The sequence below is a fragment of the Macrobrachium rosenbergii genome, chromosome 59, assembly GCF_040412425.1.
Source record: "Macrobrachium rosenbergii isolate ZJJX-2024 chromosome 59, ASM4041242v1, whole genome shotgun sequence".
Classification (NCBI taxonomy): domain Eukaryota; kingdom Metazoa; phylum Arthropoda; class Malacostraca; order Decapoda; family Palaemonidae; genus Macrobrachium; species Macrobrachium rosenbergii.
In genome coordinates, this window is record NC_089799.1 from 7,163,247 (window position 1) to 7,181,172 (window position 17,926).

Below are 17,926 nucleotides of genomic sequence, written 5' to 3' on the forward strand. Positions count from 1 at the left end.
AGCTGTTGTGTGCCTAGGCCTATATGTAGAGCTACTCATTTTATTATTTTTTTCTTTTAGAGAGAGAGCGATACTATATTTGTATAGTATGTTTCAGCAATGGAGAGAGAGAGAGAGAGAGAGAGAGAGAGAGAGAGAGAGAGAGAGAGAGAGAGAGAGAGAAACTATGGCAACGTCAAGAAACATCCAGTTACTTGTGTTTTCCCGCTACTCCGCACATCAAAGAGAACGCTCTTGCGGATTAAATAGATTTGGTCAACCTACCCTAGTGTCACATCATTTACTGCCATTAATTCCAGCTGACCTTTAACACTGTGAAATGTAAATATAAATGTGTAAAAATTAAATAAATTATCATTACCTCGTATGATGATGGAATAATAAGCCTGTTCATAACGGAAAAGGAGTAAATATTGCCGTTCTGATAAACAGTACTACACCGAGATATCCATACACTATCTTTTAGATCTCTATGAACGAAGTCATCTGAGAAATTCTGATTACTTTGGACATCCATGGTGGTTTTAAGTATCTGAACGTTTTTGTTTTGCAGATTTAATATATATGATATAATTTGCATTGTATTTTCATATTCTAGAGTAAATTTACCGAGATTATGTGTTTTCTGTAAGAAAAAAAAAAAAATTCGATGAACGAAATCTAAGGAAAACTATATCCTCACTTTTCTTGCCGAGTGTACATTGGACCAAGAAAAGATACGGAATTTGGATGCAGGAAAACTTCATGTACAACAAAATACATTTATAAATGTCAAGCCTTAACAACTGAAACCATATACAACAAATACACCACCGAATTATTGAGTAGAAGTAGCCCAACTGGATAATAATAAGGGAAATCTTAACTTCTCCGGTTCCTTAAATTAGAATATGAGCACCTTGTGTATGTCATTAACATAAAATGAAAACGCTTTCCAAAGTGGAGGAAACGCATTAGACATGAAACATTAAGGATACTTCAAAAATGTGTCACGTATCCGACTCCACGAATTGACAACAGGCTGTAAAACCTTAAAGGTATTAACTCATCACCTGATAAGTATGTCTGGGACTTTTCGGTTTTAATATAATAATGAAAGGATAACTTGCCAAACCATAACGTAAATAAGAATAATGCGTGAAAAAATAACGCGAGCCAATTATGACAAGCTCCTTCATAACGTGAATTGATTGCGAAAGGCGAGACTGTGTGGCCTTTCAAAAGCCCAGCTTTGAAGTCCACAGGCTTTCTAAAAGAGAGTGAATTAGCTTTCTTATTCCTCTTTGCTCGCTTTCGCTGCTTCGGCTGCCTGTCTCCTCTTCATTCCGATGTACATGATCCAAAATATGGCTATGAAGTTTGCGAACAGAACTCGGTACTGGAAAAAATACATCAATATTCGTTGTAGAATTGGCACATTTCTGAAAATTTTCAGTGATTCAGTCGATGAATATGACTGGATATAATAATAATAATAATAATAATAATAATAATAATAATAATAATAATTATTATTATTATTATTATTATTATTATTATTATTATTATTATTATTATTATTATTATTATTATTATCTAGAGATCATGAACAGAAACAAACGTACTTCAGGTACATTTTGCTTAAAAGAAGGGGTGAACAGCAATCTTTAATAATAATAATAATAATAATAATAATAATAATAATAATAATAATAATAATAATAATAATAATAATAATAATAATAATAGTTTCTGCAGAATATAAACGAAGTAGGAAGCAGATAATATCACAATAATAAGAAGAAGCAAAGGAATGAAAAGGAAAATAAAATTTACTTCGGAAATAAACGGAAAGAAAAACTGCAGAAAATCTGTTCGAATGATTGCGTTTTGCACACACGTTAATTATCGACTAGAAATAATGAACGAAAACTCCAAAAGGAACTCCCAGCCTACCTCTTGTGGGACGTAGTTCACATTGATGAACTGAATGGGCGTCCAGACTTTCCAGTTCATTTTCAGCGCCGTCCAGTACTTCATCTGCAATTCCTTTTTACAAGTTCGATGGCTTTTACCCTGGAATTGTCCAGAAATAAGTATAACTCACAGTGTGTGTGTCAGTTAAACGGGACACCAAAGATCCTCAATTATTTTCAAACCGTCTGATGAGCAAGATGGCCGCTCGACGCTTTTTGCGTGCTTATGGAAAGATGCTTGATGCTTATACAATATATTTTCAAAATGCAACAGAAAACAGGCACCTCATTTTGAGGGCGTTCATTATCTAAGAAAATCATTCTAAATTTTTTTAAGGGGGTTAATGTACAGGATGGAGATTTATAAAGTAATAATTGATCAATAGAAATCTTATTGGGAAACTCTACCACTAGCTTGGAACGATATTATGCGATTTGCTTCATCAAGCAAACAGTTGATTTGTCTCAAAAATGCGACTTGCCATCGAAAACAAATTTTTATTTGCGGGTGACTTGTCTAGACAGAGGCGAATTAGGCGAGAATCTAGTAGTCGGCAACGCAACACTTATATAATGAAGTTAGCTCTCTCTCTCTCTCTCTCTCTCTCTCTCTCTCTCTCTCTCTCTCATTGTAACTGACAAATAAGACGTAAGCCTAGATATGACAAAAGGGTTTCCAGTGAAATTTCAGTTTGATGGAAAGTAACAACAACGCTGACTGTGTATGCAAATGCACGAGACAAACGAAACCACTTCTCAGCGTGGGGAAAGTCCTCACCTCCATCCTCGACAGCACGTAGAGAGAAAGCAGAAGAAGAAGAGGGGCGAAACCTAATCTGTCAAGCAACAGCCTCTTCACAGATGCGCCCTTGGACGTTGGGGGGACCACCTTTTCCAGGAATTTGTAGAAGTAGTGGGCGAGAGGGCCAGTGACCACGAAACTGAGAAATTAAAGCCAATGTGAATTGGGTTTAGTTTACGTATTTCATCAGTCTTGCTATACTCCAGGACACACACACACACACGCACACACACACACACACACACACACACACATACATATATATATATATATATATATATATATATATATATATATATATATATATATATATATATATGTATATAATATGTGTGTGTATGTGTTCATATAAATATGCACTAGATATTCACACTCCAACGCAGATTATATACTATACATATACATAGACAATATATATATATATATATATATATATATATATATATATATATATATATATATATATATATATATATATATATATATATATATATATATATATATATATGCGTGTGTGTACAATGCAAATTTCAGCAAAAAACCTTACAAAAATCGGATTTCAAAACTCAGATATGCCAAGCTGATTACTGTACCACATTATATGCTAAAACTAAAGTAAATTTACAGTACCGAAAACACCATTTGTACATAAAATTACAATAACCTTAATGGATGTAATTCATCCATGTGCAAATAATAATTTGAAATACCATCTGTACGACACTTATATAATAAAAAAAATTTACTCGATTCAAGGAAATTGGAACAATAATGGATTTGCTACGTTCCTCGACAAAACTTGTACAACTGGACCGAGAGCTCTCATGAGTTGGGAAAAAAAGGAGGTTTCTGTGTGATAATTCTCTGTATGTGAACTGCTCCTTTACCAGTATAACTGCACCTTTGATATTCGGTACCGTTTTCTGACAAGGGATAAGAAGAACGCTTCATAACGCACTGTGTGTGTGTGTGTGTATGTATGTATGAGTGTGTGTCTAGTTACAACAGTACTCACCCGAAAATTGCATATCTAGAAGCGCTCTGCAAACTGATCTTTGGCTGCTTAGTGATCAGCTGACTCAGGATTTCTCCCAAGGCACAAGTGACGGCACTGCAATAAAGAACAATCAGTAATGACTGAAAAATCTTGGGCGCGAATTTGAAAACAGCCAATGTTAGCAGAATTATTGAAAGGGAAACGACAAAAATTGACAAATTATTGTCGTAACACTTGCTGGTATTGCAAAGAAACGTTCCTATATGAAATATGGATGAACGCACATACAGTTTCAAGTCGGCCAACGGTGTCATTCTTTACATGGTAACCGATGACCTTAGAGGCTGCTCTATGAGTAGGAGCCCTTGTTGGCATAAAGCCAGCTTAGTCATAAACATCAGATAAACCAAATATTTCTATTTTGTCAGCTATTGACTTAGAGAATGAAACTGTGGGCTGGCAAAATCTGTATGTGCATTTTTACCTCAAAGTTCAATGTCTACTGGCAATGGTCCTTCAAGATAATAGTTAACAAATACATACACTGGGATATGCTAAAAAAAAAAAAGGAAAAACAAAACTTGGTGAACAAGAAGTTTTTACATTAAGTGTAGAAAACTGAAAATGAGTGAAATGTACTAGCTGGCATTGCTGTTACTAAACCTAATAACTTGCCAAGCCTGAAAATTTTCAGTGCCAGAAATCGTCAGAAAGTCACATACCTGCCCACCCTCCAGCTGAACAAAACTGACATTTAACACAGTCATCAAGAGGTTAGCTTTGTTGAAACAATTATCTCGCAAAGCAGTAAACCTGTAAAGTCCCCGCTCAACGGGTTTTCTGTGGTGAACTACCCGTTTTCTACGGTGACTCTCCTACAAGCCTAGGTCAAGCCAAATAGCCACATTTTTATCTATGCAAATACGTATCTATTACTGATTTATTTATGCCTGTTTACTTTTCATGTGTGTCAGAGTATTATTGTGTTAATTCTTGTAATCTGATCTTTTATGTTATTTGTGTTTGCCTGTCCAAATTCACATTGAGAGCAATTGACCTCGGGTCACCTGTATCTTATTGTATTCCTTTGTATGATGTCCGCACGCCGCTTTATAAGCGGCCTGCTTTCCTAATAAACCAGCAGTACATGCCCACCTGCTCATTATTTCGCACCTCATATAGTGGTGACCCCGGAGTGGTTCCCAGAGCCATTAGCGGACTCATACAGCGACCTAGTCTTGGCTCCATGAACTACCCCACGCCCGTAACAGACTAAAAACGGCACTTTAACAAAGTGTTTGGGCTGGCTGACTCTCGTCGGCAGATCACCAGCGTCATTAGCAGACCCACGCGGCGTGCTCCCTAGTGCATGTTGACGCGAGTAACCCACTCCAAGTAAGAGGGCAATAGTGAGTATGGATGCAGACATTCCCTCCCACATACAGTTAACCGCGAACTTCGCAGACTCAGATATCTCCCTCGCGCACAACCCGCCCATGCCCTCCCCCGCACCAAGGCTCGCACGCTCCTCCACGTCAATACCAGCTCCCCTCATGCTGCCCGTCCTGACGGAACAAACTAAGTCCGCCCTCATCATAAAGCTGCCGCCTTTCACGCACAGCAACCTGTCATCATGGCTCTACAGGGTCGAGGGGCAGTTCAGGCTGGCGGGACTTACTGATGAGGTGCTGCAGGCAGACGCCGTGATCAGAGCCCTCCCGGAGGAGGTCTACAGGAAGCTCATCCCATCCCGTCACCTACCAGAATCTGAAAACCTCTCTTGTCAAGACCTGCTCCCTGCCAGTCTCCGAGAGGGCCGGCCGCCCGCGCCATTGACCTCATCAACAACCCTCGACATGACCAGAACCTCCTGGAAGCTTGGGACGTGATCCAGGACCTCCTCACCCTTCCCGAGATGGACAGCAGCGGCAGGCAGTTGGAGATTAGCCTGTCAAGGGAGATTTTCCTCCGTCAGCTCCTCCCAGAGGTCCGAACCCAGATCCTCGAGCCTTATACAATGCTGCTTGGGGACCTGATCAGGACGGCGCAGCAGCTGACGGACTCCACAAGGGCAGCGAAGTGGGCATCCACGCCCGCACACCCCATCAGCTCCCTCCAGCCGGAGGAAAATGCGGAGGAGGAGATAAGCGCCATCACCAGGAGGCAGCCAACCTACCACCACAAGAAACATCCACCGGGGCCTTGCTACTACCACCAGCGGTACGGCAAGGACGCCTGGAACTGCCAACCCCCCCTGCTCTTTCGCCCATCCAAAAAACAAGGGAGGTGGCGACCAACAGGACAGGCCGCCATGGCAGCAGAGGAACCCAGGAACCCAAACCCAGTAGGCTTCTATGTTCGCGACACCGTCTCCGGCAGGATGATGCTGGTCGACAATGGGGCCGTTCGATCAGTGTTCCCGACATCCAGAGAGGACCGCAAATGCCCACTGGACCCGGCTGCCTTCCTGACGGCTGCCAACGGGTCCCCCACCCTCTCCTATGGCACCAGGCGCCTGTCGATCTCCATCCTCAGCCGGAGGTACACTTGGAACTTCATAGTCACGGACGTGAGGACCCCACTCCTGGGCGCGGACTTCCTCACCCACTCTGGTCTGGCAGTCGAGGTCGGTCGCAAGCGTCTATTGGATACCAACTCCTGCCAGTCCCTCCCCCTGGCAACGGGCCCAGTGCACCTGCCATCTGCTCCGTCGCCCCACACCAGTACGCCCAACTGCTGAAGGAGTTCCCCGACGTCTTCAAGGTGCCCGGGCCGCCTGCAAAGCACGGCATCTACCACCACATTAAGACAAAGGGCCCCCCAATGCACGCAAAGTTCCTGAGGCTTCACCCTCGGCACCTTCAGGAGGCCATGGACGCTTTCGCCGAGATGGAGCGGATGGGCATATGCAGGAAGGCCTCTAGCCCGTGGGCCTCTCCCCTCCACATGGTGCAGAAACCGGACGGCTCCTGGAGACCCTGCAGCGACTACAGGCAGCTCAACCTCGCAACTGAACCAGATCATTACCCCCTCCCAAACATGCAAGATCTCACGGCCTCCTTTCACGGGGCCAAAATATTCTCTAAACTAGACCTTTTGAAGTCCTACTTCCAGGTACCAGTTGCTCCAGAGGACATCCCCAAAACCGCCATCATCACGCCCTTCGGGTCCTACGTCTTTGTCTTCTCCACCTTCGGCCTGAGGAATGCAGGGGCAACCTTCCAGAGACTGATGGACAGCATCCTGGGGGACCTGAACTTCTGCGTCTGTTACGTAGATGACATTCTGATTTTTTCCAGATACCCCAAAGAGCACCTGCGGCACATCCGAAAGGTCCTGCAGCGCCTGCAGGAGAACGGCCTCGTTGTCAGGTTTGATAAATGCACCTTCGGCGTCGAAAAAGCTGACTTCCTGGGCCACAAGATATCCCCGGAGGATGTCCGCCCACTCGCATCGAAGGTCACAGCCATTACTAGGTTCCCCACCCCTACCTCTGTCAAGGCCGTACAAGAATTCCTCGGGATGGTCAACTACTACAGGAGGTTCATCCCCGGGGTCGCGCACACCATGGACCCCCTGACGGAGATCCTGAAGGGCCACTCGAAGTCCTTAGTATGGGGACCCGACCAGCAGCAGGCTTTCTCCCTGATGAAGGCCACCCTCGCCGAGGCAACTGCCTTGGACCACCAGTACCCCAACGCCCCCCTTCAGCTGACGACAGACGCCAGCAACGTCGCCTGTGGGCCCGTCCTGGAGCAAGTTGTCGCCGGAGCCCCCAGCCCATCGCCTTCTTCAGCAAGAAGTTCAGCCCCGCGGAATCCCGCTACAGCACCTTCAACAGGGAACTCTGCGCAGTATATTGGGCGGTACATCATTTCAAGTTCCTCCTGGAGGGTATGCCCTTCACAATTTGGACGGACCACCAGCCGCTGGTCCACGCCTTCACAAAGCAAGGGGACGCATGGTCTTCCAGGCAGCAGCAGCATCTCACGGCCATCGCGGAGTTCACCTGCACAATCAAATACCTCCCCGGCAGGAAGAACCGTGTAGCAGACTCCCTCTCCAGGATCGAGCTCAACGCGGTGCAGCTCGGGATCGACTACGAGGACCTCACCCAGGAGTAGACCACTGACCCAGAGACTCCAGCCTACCACACCGCCATCACGTCTCTCAAGTGGAAGGATGTGCCCCTCGCCCCTGGGGGGCCAACACTGCTGTGCGATGTAAGCACCGGCCAACCTTGCCCCCTGGTACCTGCCTCCCACCGCCATCTGGTGTTCAACATCATCCACGGGCTGTCCCACCCCTCCGCCAGGTCAACGGCCAAGCTGCTGGCAGAGAAATTTGTCTGGCATGGTATGCGGAAGGACACGACGGCCTGGGCAAGACAATGCATCCAGTGCCAGACCGGCAAAGTAGGGCGGCACACTGAAACGGGGGTGGGTGAGTTTCCCCAGCCGGAGAAGCAGTTTGGACACATCCATGTAGACGTGGTGGGCCCCTTTTCCCCATCAGGCGGGGCTAGATATCGCCTGACGATCGTCGACCGCTCCACCAGGTGGCCTGAAGCGACGCCCATGCACGAAGCCACCACCAGTGCGTGCGCCGAGGCCCTCTTCTCCAGCTGGGTCAGCTGGTTTGGTGTCCCGGACCACATAACCACCGACAGGGGTCCTGCCTTCCTGTCCGAGCTGTGGTCCACCCTGGCACACCTGCTGGGGACCTCTCACCACACCACCTCTGCCTACAACCCCGTGGCCAACGGATTGGTGGAACGGTTCCACAGATCACTGAAGGCGTCCCTCATGGCCCGCTGCACCGCCGAGGATTGGAAGTACCAGCTGCCTTGGGCCTCCTCGGGCTGAGGACTGCCCCCAGAGCCAACGGCGACCCGTCCACAGCAGAGAAAGTCTACGGGGAGCCCCTCGTAGTCCCAGGCGAACTCATCACGGGAGACCGCCACAACCTGACAGTCCAGAGGCTCCGTGACACAGTCGGGAAGTTCGTCCCCTGCCAGCGGACGTACATCGATAGGACAACACCATTCACGCCTCCCGGCCTGTCCTCCACCACCCATGTCTTCTTCAGGAACAAAGCTGTCCGCCAGCCCCTAACCAGGCCCTACAAGGGGCCCTTCTGCATGCTGGAGCGGAACACCAAAGCATTCTGGCTGGCCTTGCACAGGAAGGACAATTGGGTGTCTGTTGACCGTCTCAAGCCCGCCCTGTTGGAGGAAATCGTCGACGATACCATGCAGCGCCCTCCGCAAGTACCATCGCCCCTGCAGCCAGCCAAACCCAAAAGAAAGTCATGCGGCCGCCCCTGGAAGCACCAGGGCAGCGCCGCAGCCAGCCGCTCCCGCTCACACCACACACCCCCTGCTGACTTAGCAGAGCCGCGGCACTCTCCAGCGGTCCAGCAGATTCCTAGTTTAATCAGACGTTACCCATGTCTTGGGGGGGAGTATTGTAAAGTCCCCGCTCAACGGGTTTTCTGTGGTGAACTACCCGTTTTCTACAGTGACTCTCCTACAAGCCTAGGTCAAGCCAAATAGCCACATTTTTATCTATGTAAATACATATCTGTTACTGATTTATTTATGCCTGTTTACTTTTCATGTGTGTCAGAGTATTATTGTGTTAATTCTTGTAATCTGATCTTTTATGTTATTTGTGTTTGCCTGTCCGAATTCACATTGAGGGCAATTGACCTCGGGTCACCTGTATCCTATTGTATTCCTTTGTATGACGTCCGCACACCACTTTATAAGCGGCCTGCTTTCCTAATAAACCAGCAGTACATGTCCACCTGCTCAGTATTTCACATCTCTTATAAACCCAGACATCTTGGCAACTCTGTTGACATCTTTGGTGTTCACTGTGTCCACTATGAGGCGCCACTGTCTATGATCCAAAATGGAAGGTAGGGTGAAGTGCACAATCCATTTCATAGGTAAGGTCTATATTTTACTCAGATGCCAAGTGGTATTCTAAAATACCATGCGTTTTAAATTATACTGATGAGAAGAGGTGATGAAACTTTCCTCCTTTGGCGAACTAATAAAAACAAGTGAAAAATGCGCCGAAGTTTCTTCGGCGCAATCGAGTTTTCTGTGCATCGTATAATCAAGGCCACCAAAAATAGATCTATCTTTCGGTGGTTTCGGTATAATGTTTTATGAGCCACGGCCCGTGAATCTTTAACCACGGCCTGGTGGTGGCCTATCTTATATCGTTGCCAGCAGCACAATTATGGCTAACTTCAACCTTAAATAAAATTAAAATTACTGAGGTCTGAGGGCTGCAATTTGGTATGTTTGATGATTGGAGGTTGGATGATTAACATACTAATTTGCAGCCCTCTAGCCTCAGTAGTTTTTAAGATCTGAGGGCAGACAGAATAAAGTGCTGAAGGACAGACAAAGCCGGCACAATAGTTTTCTTTTCAGAAAACTAAAAGGTCACTTTCAGACTTCAAGTTTAACTTTAAGCTTTATCGGGTCCAAGCTAGGTGAAGCATTTAAGTATACAGGTATAGAAGAAGCTTCTTTAACGTGATCACAAATTTTTAAACATGTGACTAGTCAAGGTCACTCGTTGCACCTAAGCAGCTTTGATAGTCAGAATACTGGCTACATGCCTGCCAGAAGTGGAGTTGCAGAGTAGGTTTAAGGCAAAGGCGTTGCATTTAATCTCTCAGGACCCATTTGATTCTGGGATCTCCAAGTATTTATTGACAGAAGAGCAATAAATTGTATTGTTGCTTTGTAAAGTCATGATTGATGATGAGGCATGTATTTCCGGACTGCTTTCTTTCTAACTTCCCTTGACTTCTTTCGTGATTAAGTGATGTCGTTGTGCCAATTCCAATACTGCGTAACGAATCTAAAGTTATGTTTTTCGACATTTCATCTTCAATAACGCAGAAGCCGTTTTTGGAGTTGTGTAAGAATTATAACGAACCTCATTTCTGGTAGTTTACAACAACAAAAAAAAAAGTTTGAAAGAAAATAAGTTTTTCAAACACTAATGTAAAAGCGAAGACAGAAAAATTAAGAAACGAATCCTGAAGAAACGCAAAGGTGACATAACATTCCCCTGTAACACTCCACTGTTTCTTGCAAATTTACTTGACAAGACGCCATCAACATCAACTCTGCAACTATGTTCACGGATAATTTCACTTGGCTTTACATATTATACCCTAATCAAAGAAGACGTTTCCATAATATTCGTATGTGGACGCTGTCAAAAGCCTTCTCATAATCAACAAAATCCATCAGAAGGGAACAGGTGAGTCCATCCACCGCCGCACAGTATGTCTCGTCACAAATATTGAGTTTGTTCAAGATGCTTTATTTAACAAATCACGCCAATCTTTACAAAACTTGCATGGTGGAATGTATCACACATCTAGAGAGATGGGACTCAAGACAAACAGAAGCAATGACAGGACAAGGAAAGACGAGTGGCGATTGGAGGCAATGATGGAAATGTAATCGAGAAGAACAACTGCGCATCAGCACTTACCTTGTAGTTGCTTTCGTGATGAGAGGATTCCGGTATAGGCTGAGGTTATAGACTTGCAGGCCATTTTCTAACACTGACAACACAGTCATGGCGTCGATGGACCTACAAAGGATGGAATGAAGTAAATTGCATGCCTGTATGACAACATTATTTACAGGTGCCTGACGTTTCCACAAGAAGGCAATTAAACAACCATATTGAGTATTATCTTACATATCAAATGAGAATAATTTGTCTTGAAAAGATGCACTGAGGTGGTCATCACAAAAATACTTCTTATTCTGATACAGTGGTAAATGTGTCAAGCTGCATTAGTTAAAAAGAGATAAATGCATCCTTAAGAAAAATAGCAGTTAGGAAAATTAATTTTTCAGATAATGCTGTAGGTCTAATGACTCTTCTTTTTCTTCTTATTGTTCTTCTTCTTAGCTCAGCTGGGATAGAAGAGAGCCAGTTACTGGTTGAATGAGAGCCGGATTTCTGTTTCAGAGCACGGAAGTGTTGTGAAAACATAAAGTACACTGACTGAGTGGTTGATTGCATTCTTCTTGGCGTAACAACAATAAAGGTTGGGAATTTTTTCAAACATTGCCGTTGAACTCTTGCCTCATTTTTTTTGGAAAGGTTTGTTATTGATCTGAGATTAAGGTGCTGAGAATATATTTTCTTAATATCGTTTTGGGGATCATTCAGGGTGATTTTTGGGTTCCGAATGAAAATCAGGTTCATAATTAATTGAATGTGAAAATTAGTCATTCTTATCGTGTGCCCATGCGTCTTTCATCACGAATTAATACGATATTAAAATAAGATAGGACAGTCGCTTGTTTCTTGTTTGATTACCAGACGAGAATAAAAACACCTATGTAACAAAACAAAAAAAAAAGAAAACTAAGAAAACTTTGCTTGCAACCAAATTAAGACAGAGAAAAACTGAAAGCACGATAGAAGTTTCCTTAGCAATTATAACTTTTGACAAAGTTACACCAAAGGTCCGAAATGAAAATGCTATACTTTCTTATGTAGGCTTTTTTCGTGCAACTTGAAACAATTTAACTTCAAGTGTTTTTCACATCTCGCCAGAAAAGACGAAAGATGGAAATATCTCCGCTGAATGTCTGAGGTCACATGAAATTTTACCTATAACCTATACATGGTCAGAATGCGACAGCAACTTATTCATCAACATTAGCCATCACTGCATATTTTTGCCAATCATGCTGTGGCTTCAAATAGCTATTTCCAAAATACGATCCATATTTCTTCAACCAGCTGATGAAGTGAAATGCTTTATCACTATTACCACCAGCATAAAATCTGCGATCGTCGTTTTCTTTATTAGATTAAATCTATCAGATTTAATTCTTTGCTTTCGTTGCGATGCTCTAAGTTAACAAAGGGTTTTCGTTTGGATAGAAATGGAACGAATCTTCTTTTTAATATCTTATTTTACAATTCTGTGTCAGCTACAAGAGTCTATAGCATAGTCCAGCGTTCTTTGCTTACGTCATGACCATCCCTTAGAGCTAATTGGCTGGCAATAGTTTCGAAAAGTTGGTTAATCTGTGGTTCTTCTCATGTTCATTAATATTGCAATGGTTGTTGTACCGAACTAAATTACGTTCTGCAGATTATCAAAAGGAAACGTTATATTATCTCCTGAAATAAAATTGTAATACGCATCTCAATAAAGGTGGTTAAAAAAAAGGAAAATATGAACGGAGTCAGGAGTGTTCCGCGATGCCACAGTGTTGTGTTTCGTAAAGGAGGTTCACCTGAATACGAAAGTGACACAGAGAATGTCTGCTTTCGAATCGGTGCACTTGAATCACTGGACAATGATAATTACCGTCTGATATTGTCAAGCGTGTTTACCATTCTAAACTTAAACACAAAGGCTTTCTCAGACCTATGCAGACTGATATTTCATATTGATTTCAGGAAATTTTACTACATTTTAACAGTCATAAAATCCATTTCATTGCACTCGTTTACACATTCTCTTAAGGACATTATCTTCTTTCGAAATAACAGGATCATAAAAATGGACGTAGACCTATAATGTCCTAATGTCCTTTGTCTTTTTTGTCGGTTTACGCAACTTATGGTGTTTGGATTATAGGCCTATCTTATACGCAGTCGTTTTATTGTGGTTACTCTTATTTTTTTTTTTATGGTGCTTGTAGTTTTGTGTCTTCGAAAACTTTTCATATGGTGACCTACAACTGCAGAATAAACATAGACCTATTCATAAAAAGTTACTGGTGTACAGAATTATCTGCCTACTCTTGTCAATTGAAATTTAGTCATTTGTTTTAATTAAAAGTAATCGAGTTCTTTATGAATATAGTCTACGCTAGGATATTCTCCTAACAATGGAGAGAGAGAGAGAGAGAGAGAGAGAGAGAGAGAGAATTTACTGACTCATGTATCCTTTTGTCCAACAGGGTAATCTACGAGAATGCCCCCAAAAGCAAATGAATATCATGGGCTACTCGCAGACTGGTTTAAATCATCTCATACATAACTTTTTCAGCTATCATTTATGTTTTCTTATTTCGTTAAATATCTTATGATGCCTTCCTATCATAGCCTTCATTTTCGTAGAAATGCTACAGCAGCCTTATATTCACGATCACAGTAATATAATTTGTGATCCCTTTTGTAAATATATTTTCAATATATTTCATTGAGAGCAGTTTGATAGTTGTGTGCAAGGCTGGGACAGTCCTATGATTGATCTGTGTGTGCCATCGGCTACGTGTTCATAAGTTTTACTTTTATTCTCTGTGGTATAAGTGGCGTTACAATTATTATGGCCATGTATGTGCATGTGCACTTGCTTACACGTGTACATTCCACTTTATATTATACATTATTTATCGTGGAGTGAGTTGAAACTACTATATTAATTAAAAGTTGCTCTATTTCCAACAGATACGGGAAGAAAACTATTTGCGATAAGAAATTGACGTGTAGGCCCATGCCCTGTCATGTCTCAAAATATAAGAATTTAATGTGTAGTCCTATGACCTGTCATTGACTCAATATATAAGAAATTGACGTGTAGGTGTATGACCTGTCATTGCATCAAAATGTAAAAATTTTGTGTAGTCCTATGATCTGTCATTGCCTCAAAATATAAGAAATTGACGTGTAGGCCTAATCTCTCAATGATATTAACATTCGATATGGCTGCATAAGTCTATGCTTCATTTCAATTAATGTGGTCTATGTGGGATCGCTTACTTAGGCCAACATCAATTTAAAAATAAAAAAGCAAGATGCTTGTGTATTTAGGCTCCGCATGATAAAAAAAAAAGATGCGCAGATCCAAGATCTTCCTAATGATATATAACTTAATATATCTTTTATCGGAGATATTAATTGCATAGTTCAAAACTCCGGGAACTCAAATCTGTGGTGTCATCATTCATGACAAATCCGTACTGGTAATCATATGGACTGTTAACTAGTGTGACGTCATTCACCCCTCGAGAGCTAGCCAATCACTGGCGTGCAGTGGGCGGGGCTTAGCTGCAGAGAGCGGTAGACTCTACATAATCAGTGTCGGTTCTGAAAACCGTAGTGTACAAAATAACCCGCTTTCAGTGATATGATAGGAGGAACTTAATCGTCTTTATCTTTTCGATAAAATAGTGAGTACTGATATCTAGTAAGAGTGTCGACTGTAGTACTGTTGAAAAGAATAAGCGTTCAAGGTGAGTAGACCTATGAATCAAAAACAAATGACAAACTTTGCTTTGCACGCGTCTGTTACTTCATTTTTTTCTGTATAGGCCTAACAAGTTTACTGGCATTTAACGATAAACAACGGTTTGGCTCGTGGAATTTCATTGCAAATAAGCTTTCAGGGTGAATAGACCTCTGAAACAAGAACAAATGACAAACTGCTTTACACGCGTCCGTTACTTCATTTTTTTTCTGTATAGGCCTAACAAGCTCGCTGGCATTTAACTATAAATAAATAATTAGCTCGTGGAAGTGATTCATTGGATGTCAAACTTTTGACAATTTTGGTATTTACTTTAACCTCCACGATCGCTCTTTATTCTCTCTTTCTAAGGTAACTACACAGGTAGGAGAGAGAGAGAGAGAGAGAGAGAGAGAGAGAGAGAGAGAGAGAGAGAGAGAGAGCATTTTCTGTGTTTCCATCTTTGCGGTAGCAACAGAGATCTTGCTTGATAGCGCACAATATTTTACACTCATCAATGCATTCCAGAGGGTAGAAATTTAGAGAGGCGAGTTGTCATCAAGCATTACCAACTTTTTTTTTTATCAGTCCTTCTGAATACAGCTAACTGGTAAGAATTACGTCCCCTCTCTCTCTCTCTCTCTCTCTCTCTCTCTCTCTCTCTCTCTCTCTCTCTCTCTCTCTCTCTCTCTCTCTCTCTATGAATTCGTGAACACTAACGTCAAAATCTACTTATACGCCTGAATGCCTAGTCATTATTTAGAATAGTGACTCTAACTTATTTTTTTTTTAGGGGTCTCTCTAGATGTTATGCAGCTCAGCAAGTACAATAACAACACTGCGATCGAATGATAACGTTACCTTATCGAATGAATTATGAAATACCTAGAAAAAAGATCTAGACAATATCAAGACTGGCACTGATTAAATCGCGAACCACATCTAGACTTAATTTTACTGTTTTTCCGTTTTTTTTTTTTTTTTTTTTTGGTCTCAACAAGTTTCCTACATTGGTAACGGAATATGCTTTGGAAAAAGTAAGAGGTGAACTTCGAACATAATTGTCGATATTGGGAATGGCAGGTTTTAAAGAGTGTTTGTTTTTTTACAAACAATAAACATGCACATACACACGTACATGCTGGGCAGAACATTACACTTCTTTTGCAAAATCTAAATGGGCCCTATTACAAGCTTTAAAGACAAACGAGAAAATGTTATAAAGCTTGAAAAACTCAAATGATGATTGTCGTTCGCAATGAAAACTTTTACACTGTTGCCACTCGATAATTAAAAAATAAAATATAACGTAACATAAACAGGTTCCACTGCACCCTGGGCTAACTCACTCCTCTCGTACACCCTAATGAATTTTAAGATTTCGGGACTAAATTCCTCTGTGCGTTCTACTTAAAGAAGAGATGAAGCTTGAATTACGGTAACTGTTAAGAATGATTAAGCTGTGGAATTACCTCTTCGTCACTTATTTCGTGTGTTCAGATGGTGCAGAGCACAAACGAAGCCTAATGAACACTGAAGATTTCAGATGTTTGGACCTCTTCTCCCACTCATATCCCGGACTGGGTCCGAGGTTCAAGGTCGGCCCTGTTACTAATGAATGATTTTACGATGTAAGTTCAATTTGGGCAACTGCCTCTGTTTGCAGGAGTACCAGTCCACATTAAATTGCCTTATTAATTAATAAGAAAATGTAAATTGCTTGTGGCGAAGACTTTGCATTTTCATCGAACACTTGGAAGAAGACAAGATGGTAGAATGATTTAGGCTCGTAGTCTTCACAAAACCCTTCATGGTTTATCATCTGGTGATAATTTTCATATTTTGTCCTTCATATTTGTCTGATACAACATCAGTTGTTGTGTTGATGGATAGAGCACAATATTGTCTTATTTTATTCACTATCTCCAGGTAACTGAAATGAAACATCATCAGTCAACACCCAGCCCAGTCGTGTCGCTGAGAGGCGCCATCTTCACCGCCACCTTGGTTAGTCCTCTCTCTCTCTCTCTCTCTCTCTCTCTCTCTCTCTCTCTCTCTCTCTCTCTCTCTCTCTCTCTCTCTCTCTCTCTCTCTCTCTCTCTCTCTCCTAAATACACACAAGCACTCTCACGTAGATCTTCAGCCCTAACAATAAGGAAGGAACATGTCTTATTGTATCACTGTTAGATCCTCTAAATAAAGAAATATGGAGCCCTAGTGGCTGTAGAACTATACACGATTCATGTTTAAAATTAAATTATAGATTCAAATGCTAATCCAGACCATCAACTGCTTTACAATAATCTGGGTTTGATTCGAACGACCTATATACTTCTTGTACATACATACCTGTATACACCAATAACAAGCCCTTTCTCTCAATCATTACCGCACTATATTGCGTCTCTGTAGATTTCTATTTCATCTACCCATCCCTTAAACATTAGAGAAGATGAAGCCTAGTCTGGTCTTCCGTGGTGTGGAAGGTGGAAGGGTGCTGGTCCAAATATACCAGTGACAGTATTCCTCGTGTGTCATCCACCTTTGCTGAGTGTGAGTTTGTTATGTGCTTCTTCTCCCATTGCTTGTGCTGGTTATGCTGCTCTTACTGAATGCTATAGGTGTCAACTGCTTGTTCCACCTTTGTTGTTTCCTGGCAGTGCTTCCCCTTCAGGAGTAAGTCTTTTTACGTTTCCAGTAACGCATTTAACTAATGTAGCTTAAAGCTAAAGTCTCTCCTGCATAAATAGGATTGTCAGTTTTACTTTAGGCTATATGTATATTTTTATTCTATATTACTCTTATACCGAGTACCACAGTAAGAGGAAGACACACAGAAGCATATGGACAATAAACATAGCCTGTCAACTCTACAGAGCACCTACATAACAGATTCAAGTATTTAAAAGCATACACAAAACTGGAAGA

At 42.2% G+C, this 17,926-nt stretch overlaps 1 protein-coding gene across 1 annotated transcript; it reads right to left on the bottom strand.

The window, feature by feature from the left end:
• Positions 1-747: 747 nt before the first annotated feature.
• On the bottom strand, positions 748-16,624 carry LOC136837490 (peroxisomal membrane protein 2). Its single transcript, XM_067102284.1, has 6 exons — positions 16,471-16,624; positions 11,284-11,385; positions 3,773-3,868; positions 2,734-2,896; positions 1,936-2,055; positions 748-1,378 (listed from the first exon to the last, which is right to left on the bottom strand). Exons 2-6 carry the CDS (start codon positions 11,370-11,372, stop codon positions 1,274-1,276), a joined length of 573 nt encoding a protein of 190 aa, XP_066958385.1. The 5' UTR covers positions 11,373-11,385; positions 16,471-16,624; the 3' UTR covers positions 748-1,273.
• Between the last annotated feature and the right edge of the window lie 1,302 nt (positions 16,625-17,926).